The sequence below is a fragment of the Austrofundulus limnaeus genome, unplaced genomic scaffold, assembly GCF_001266775.1.
Source record: "Austrofundulus limnaeus strain Quisiro unplaced genomic scaffold, Austrofundulus_limnaeus-1.0 Scaffold1, whole genome shotgun sequence".
In the NCBI taxonomy this organism is placed as follows: domain Eukaryota; kingdom Metazoa; phylum Chordata; class Actinopteri; order Cyprinodontiformes; family Rivulidae; genus Austrofundulus; species Austrofundulus limnaeus.
Window position 1 is genome coordinate 578133 of NW_013952403.1, and position 7218 is coordinate 585350.

The window sequence follows — 7218 nt, forward strand, 5'->3', positions numbered from 1 at the left end:
CCTTTAAGCATCTAATGAAGTAGATAAGAAAACAATTAAGGAAGAATTGTTGAAGAAAAATGAAATTGTTTAATTTGTGTTAGTTACAGTTTGAGATTTTTTTTTATTTGGTTTATCATTGTTTGAAGAAAAAAATTTATTTATTTATTTATTTTGAAGGAGCAGATATAAGAATTATTTTCTTCTGCTGCCTTTCATTTTGTTTTATTTGTATTTTATTGTGTGAAATGTCTTGTTTGTTTTTTTAATGAAATGAATAAATGAAGGAAGTCATGACAAGTCTTCTCTTTTAGATTTAAAGTGCCTGTGAAAAGCACATTTTTAAACACAAAAGTAAAATAAAATGCACGTGATTTTACCGATTTTGTCTCATAACTGCCATATTTTCTTTTGAATTTGGCTCAGCCATAGTGAAACAGGAAGTGACATCAAAGGGGAACGACTTAAGAAAAGGAACTCTCTGGTCTTTGTTTATTGAAACGACATTATTTAAACTCTGACTCTTCATCTCTCTGATTATAACTCAGAATAATCTAAAGAAACATGAGATTCTTCTCTACAACTGGATTGTGTTGTTAGCCGTTGTAGCAGTGCTCTGTCATTCCCCTGTGACATCACTTCCTGTTACTTCACATGCAAATATCTCAACAACTGTTTCTCTTAGCAGTATAAAAATATTTTTTTGCAGTATGTTATTTATGTTAGCGTTAAAAACATCCATTACAAAAGTTTAATGTCACAGAAACTTTAAGCAAGTCATTTAAATTTGGATGTTTTTTCCATTTATTTAAAAGGTCAATTTTTGTGCTCTGTTCTAAAAACAAAAGGGAATTTTCATTTTAATAAATAACATTCAAGATATATCTGCAGAACTGGGGGGTTATTGGGTGCTTTTGGTTTTATGTGGATCGTTTGCTTTATGTCTCCAGGAGGAAAGTGCCAGTCATGAATGCAACCAGCGTCTTGTTGTCCTCTACGGCGTGGGCAAACTGAGAGATGAGGCGCGACACACCATCAAGAAAATCACAAAAGACATCTTGAAGGTGCTAAACCGCAAAAGCACAGCAGAAACAGGTAACCTTGGCCTCAGTCGTCTCCTTTTGACTAATGTCTCTGATCTCCCATTTATTTCTGTTTTTATAGCCGAGCTGTGTTCACGCAGTTTGTCTYGCCCTCATTTAGGAAAATGTTTCAGCGTGATTTTATTTCCTTTTCATCCTCTAGAATAAAAATCCAGGCTGTGGATTTGTTTTAAAGTTTCATTATGTGATCTCCTTTTATTGGCTGGATAGTTTTTTTTTTCCTGCATCTGTTTGCAGAATATTCTGTTTATCACATCAAAGATATTGTTTTGTCAGGCAGCAAAGCRGAAAGCAGAGGCTTTATGATGTTTGAATGTTTGCAAAACATTGTTCACGTGTAAGCACGGTGCTTGGGTTTTTCAGAATTTCACTCCATCTGCTTCTCCTAACTTTTTTTTTTTTTGAATGTGTGAAATTTAGATAATCTGTTTTCTGACCTTCAAAAAAAAGGTTATTTTTCTTTATTAACCATGAAGAGTCAGAGGGGCTGTCTATCTTCCTTCCACTCGATTTCTATGCTAATGGCTTTCATCTGTTCACATCCACATCATTTCTGATACAAGTGACCTTATTAAGGTGATTTAAGGTTTTCACAGTTAACAGATTCACAGATTGGACCATTCTGTGGCACATTCCTGCCAGCTCATGATGACTTTTATCTCAGCTGTGTTTTGTGTAAATGAAAAGCTCCACTTCTAAGTGCCTTTTACGGCAGCGTCTTTTAGAGAGAAGCTTCGAAACAATGACAGACCAGCCACTTAAGTAGATTTCACAGCTGGCCTATTTGACAGCCAGACAGAACATCGTGGGCCATTACGTGTCCATTCTGTCCTAATCTCGTCTTCCTGCAACACACAGGAGGGGAGGAAGGACAAAAGAGRAAGAGGAGTAAGCCAGAGGCCTTTCCCACAGCAGAAGATATCTTCTCCAAATTCCAGCACCTCTCCCACTTTGATCAGCACCAGGTCACTTCGCAGGTTGGAAAAGAAGACTTTTTTATATATATATATTCCATTGTATTTTATAACAGGGTTCATGCCGGGACTTAAAAAGTCTAAAAAAGTCTAAAATTTGAAAACCAAAATTTTAAATCTAAACAAGTCTTAAAAACGCCCAGATTTTCATCCAAGGTCTTACATTTAATTTTGTCAAGTCTTATTTATTTTTTTTTTACTTTTGATCATTCCTGAGTACCGTTGGCTGCATAAATAAAGAAAGTTAAGAGTCATAATCAGAGGTTGACAAGATCTGTCTTCATGAACTGCTAAGTTTGCTACTGGTCCTGATTAAACTATAAATCCCATGATAACTGCAGGCAAAAATGGCACAGTTTACTTCCATATTTTGGACCTCTTTGCCGCTACAACCCCACACATACAGTAGTTTATTTACCTGCTCAAAAACCAAAGAAGTTCAGTCATGTCCACTGCTTGTTGTTTAAACACGGGAAAGTGTATTTTCAATGAGACTTGACTTGTTATCAGTGATTTTTTTTCACTCAGTTGAAAGTGGTTCACAGCAGTCAGATATGACGGTTTCATTCAAATAATTTAATGTCCTTGTATTAAAATTAAATATTCTTTAATAACTAAATTGATAGCAATAAAAGGTTTCGTTGTTAAAGGTAGCGCAACTGTGTTTGCTGCATGACCGGTTTCACCTGTTCCCCCATGTTTGTTTTGTATGTCTTCTTGAATGGCTATTTCTTAACTGCCCCCTTCCCTGAATGTACAGCACCTTGTGAATTTATTTCTGTGAAAGGCGTTATATAAATAAAGCTTTACTTTACTTTACTAACGTTATTCTCGTAAGGTTACGACTTATTCTCATACGACTTTATTCTCGTAATAACATTTTTTAAGTCTCCCTAATGCTCTGTCGTAGTTTCCTTGTGAGCAAAGAAGATTGATATGGTTTGCACATTTTGTTTATTTATTTTTTTTAAAAATTCAAATTGTTTTTGTGTGTTCAGGTGTCCAGAAATGTTCTGGAGCAAATCACCAGCTTTGCCTTAGGGATGTCCTATCACCTGCCTCTGGTTCAACACATTCAGTTCATCTTTGACCTCATGGAGTACTCGCTCAACATTAGTGGGCTCATAGACTTCGCCATTCAGGTACCAAATTCCACGACGTCAACAAGAGTAAAACTAGATAAAGCTCTTTTCGACTCCTCTTTTGTGTGTGTGTGATGCAACATTTTTTTTATGTTTTGCAGCTTCTTAATGAGTTAAGTCTGGTGGAAGCTGAGCTGCTGCTGAAGTCTTCCAGCCTGGTGGGCAGCTACACCACCAGCTTGTGTCTGTGCATCGTAGCTGTGCTGAGGAGATACCACTCCTGTCTTATTCTCAACCCAGAGCAGACAGCACAAGTTTTTGATGGGTACGGCAGCTAAAAATTCCATTAGTTTGTCAACACAGCACCTTTGACCATTTTGTAACAACCTGCTAAACATTTTATTTGATGTAGATTGCCTTTAAATGAACAAAAAAAAAAAGGAGATTTAATACAACCACAAATGGATGTTAGTGGGGTTAAGGCTTCTGTTACACATTTAATTAAAGTAGTAAAAAGGATGTTTGGAGTTTAAAAAGCTAAACAAAARTTTTAATTGGCAGTTTGCGCTTGTTCCACAAACTTGCTCTTCTGACTTWCATCAGAAATTTTATTTCACAAAGATGCTGACGAGTGAAAGTCATTCATGAGCATCCCTAGAATATACATATATATAAAAAACATAAATGTAACCTTGAAGATTAGTAATAACCTGAACAAAAAAAAAGATAGGAAGCTGATGATGGGATGCTGTTATTTCCAGTCAAGAAACAGGATTACTGATTAGAATATATGGCGTAATAATTAGTAAGCCTTAGAGGTGGTGGATAGTGGATTATATGACCTTTAGCTTGAGTAAAATGAGATTTTTACTGCTTATAGGCATTATGTGCAAACCTGATTTAACTGTTTGAWTTAGTACAGGGATATTATATTTCATCAAAGCATTGTGTTGTGTGAACAGATATATTATCTGCATTATTTTTGTGTGTATCTACATGTCATTTTTCCTCGTTTTAGTCTTTATTATAAACATACAGCAGCCATCTCCTGGTTTTAGCTCCTCAWTTGTCTCACAGGGTGTTTTAATCTAAGAACAAAATGCATAGGATGAAATTTTAAGTGTCAGTCTTAAGCTGATGTACRACACTTTGCTGTGCCGCAAAGCTGATCCTGGATGACGTCATTAAAAAACCCATGGACCAATCACTGCTTCGGATTTCATGCTCAAGAATATTCTCAGGGAAATTTCAAGAAAAAAATAGTGAAAATCTTCGGACAAGTTCACATTCAACACAGTAACATTCATACATGTCAAGATACACAGATTGTAAAATACGCAAATTTTCACACACACTCCGCCCTGCTCCACCGTTATCCTCTCTGCACAAGACAACGCCAGCTGATTTATATATCCAGGAGAGTAAAAGTGATTCTTAATCTTAAGAATTTTGACAGCTTGCGTTTACACTGACGTCTGAAAGTAGGGAGTAAGTTTTAAGGAATTCTCAGCACTTAAGTTTAAACCTCCACTCTTGAGAAGTTTGATAAATACGGGTCCTGATAAATATCTCAACAGGTTGCGGATTGTGGTGAAGTCCGGTGTGAACCCAGCAGACTGTTCCTCTGCTGAACGCTGCATCTTGGCTTACCTCTATGACCTCTACACGTCCTGCAATCACCTCAAGAACAAATTTGGGGAGATTTTCAGGTGAGAAAAAATAAATCGGAGTGTGAAACAATTATTTTAGATCTTTTTAAAAATAATAATAAAAATTATATTTATCAGTAGAGCATCTGTCACTCTGGTATAGATTTTTTTTGGAGATAAGTCATTTCYGTTCCACACTTTATGCTCTCACAGCGAGTTCTGCTCCAAAGTAAAAAACTCCATCTACTGCAATATTGACCCGTCGGATTCGAACATGCTTTGGGATTCTGAGTTCATGAACGAGGCCATCGCCAACCCCTCAGCCCACAACTTCAACCACTCCATGGTGGGCAAAATCCTCAACGACAGCCCAGCCAACCGCTACAGCTTTGTGTGTAACGTTCTCATGGATGTTTGCGTGGACTACCGAGACCCCGAGAGGTATCGCAGCTGTGTTACCATTCTGTTTTCTGTTGCCACGTGTCTTTGTTTTGTCGGGCTGTTGTTTCATGGCCGGGGATGTATTTTCAGGGTGAACGATATCGGGATCCTGTGTGCCGAGCTGACGGCGTACTGTCGCTCCCTGAGTGCCGAGTGGCTCGGCATCCTCAAAGCTCTGTGCTGCTCCTCCAACAATGGCAACTGTGGCTTCAATGATTTACTGTGTAACGTGGATGTAAGTTAGAGTTTCCTCTGAGGTCTTTATGCGGCACTGAAATTTATATGTCTGGACTCTTGTGTAACTTTCAGGTTGTCTCTTAGTCATAAATTGGATTGATTAAATTCCACATAGTTTTACATGATATCAGTCTTAAATTTAATCCTTGCACCTTTGTCCCTCAGGTTAGTGATTTGTCCTTCCATGATTCCCTGGCAACCTTCGTAGCCATTCTCATTGCCAGACAGTGTTTACTCTTAGAAGACCTGGTTCGCTGTGTGGCCATTCCCTCACTCCTCAATGCAGGTAAGCATTGCTTATAAATGTTGTATTTCTTTTAAGAGAAAAGAAAAAAAAAGACTTTTAGCAAAACCTCAACCTTATTTTCCTTGTTATGATGATTTATTTTCCATCTATAAAATCTTATACATAACTTCTGTTGCATATATTAAAATTGTAAAGTTCAGGTCATGTCATAGGAATATCCAACATGATATTTTACTTCCAGAACTGCACTGTTTGATCAGGGTTCATAAAGCCTCATTGTAGTCCTTCTGTCCCCACTTTAAAGAGAAATCCTCATTTGGCTCATTTTATAAAACCATTATACCTGCCAAATTACCAAAAGCTCTTACTTGTTAAATTTTTTTTCTCTTCTTTTTTAACAAAACTGTCTCAAATAAAAACGAGACATTCGACTGTGAAAGGGCTACGTTTAAGTCGAAATTTTCATTTAAATGGTTCCAGTGGTCTCCAACCTTTACGATCAAAAGAGCCATCTCTTCCCTTTGGCTCAATGAAAAATGTTCTGAGCTGTAAAACATATTGCAACTGTGATTATCAACTGGTGGCCTGTGGGCCAATTTGAGTTTGTTGAAGGGGTGGTTTCCGGCCAGTGGGGGTGAACTAAAAAAAACAAAAAAAAACATTTAGTGAATTTGATCAATTAATATTATTTTTACACTTTTTATTTAAAACAAATACAGTGTTCATATACGGTAAACAAGAAAAAAAAGTTAATACCTAATTTAATCCAAACTTCCTTTTATTTTTATTGTTACCAAATYAACTAATTTCTGATGAATTTGAGGGAAAAAAATCAAGCTGTAAGTTGAAATATTGAAGTGTTCAACGAACTACCAGCATGATCTAATCAACATGTTTCACTCCATGTATTCGTAGTTTCAATCACGTTTGTGAATAAATTGACAGGAAAGCTGTTAAAGTTGTTTCTGTTGTGGATTTAAAAAAAATCAATTTCGTGTTAGTTTTGGTGAAAGCTGCWGCAGAGGTACCAAAGAGCCGCAGGTTGCAGACCCCTGGTATAGCCTATCGAAAATTCTGTGAGCTTCATCAGTAATCTGTAAAGAAATGTTATTAAATCCAAGTTTTTTTTATGTCAACTTTCAGCCTGCAGTGAGCAAGACTCCGAGCCAGGAGCACGACTCACCTGCAGAATCCTGTTGCATCTGTTTAAGACGCCACAGCGTAATCCTGTCCCACAAGATGGTGTCAAGTCAGGTACTGAACTAGAAACACTTGATTCTTTCAGTATAATGTGTTTACTCTTGAACTATAAGTGTATTTTTTTTGCTTTCCAGACAAATCCTCAGTTGGCATTCGTTCGTCTTGTGACCGTCACCTTCTTGCTGCCTCGCAGAACAGCATCGTTGTTGGAGCAGTTTTTGCTGTCCTCAAAGCCGTATTTATGCTGGGTAAGGATCTTTGTATTACTTCTAACCAAATGTGGTTTCACTCAAGACCAATCAGACA

The 7218-nt window shown here is 37.1% G+C and overlaps 1 protein-coding gene across 3 annotated transcripts in view; it reads left to right on the forward strand.

Annotated features, from left to right (window-relative positions):
* Positions 1 to 7218, forward strand: part of med12 (mediator complex subunit 12) — a 34897-nt gene that overhangs the window by 13385 nt on the left and 14294 nt on the right. For all 3 annotated transcript variants that reach the window (XM_014003761.1, XM_014003777.1, XM_014003770.1), the window contains exons 16-25: positions 930 to 1074; positions 1941 to 2059; positions 3055 to 3198; positions 3300 to 3463; positions 4716 to 4847; positions 5001 to 5228; positions 5319 to 5463; positions 5631 to 5751; positions 6856 to 6966; positions 7047 to 7160. In XM_014003761.1, coding sequence (XP_013859215.1) covers positions 930 to 1074; positions 1941 to 2059; positions 3055 to 3198; positions 3300 to 3463; positions 4716 to 4847; positions 5001 to 5228; positions 5319 to 5463; positions 5631 to 5751; positions 6856 to 6966; positions 7047 to 7160 — 1423 coding nt within the window. The remainder of the gene's footprint in view (positions 1 to 929; positions 1075 to 1940; positions 2060 to 3054; positions 3199 to 3299; positions 3464 to 4715; positions 4848 to 5000; positions 5229 to 5318; positions 5464 to 5630; positions 5752 to 6855; positions 6967 to 7046; positions 7161 to 7218) is intronic.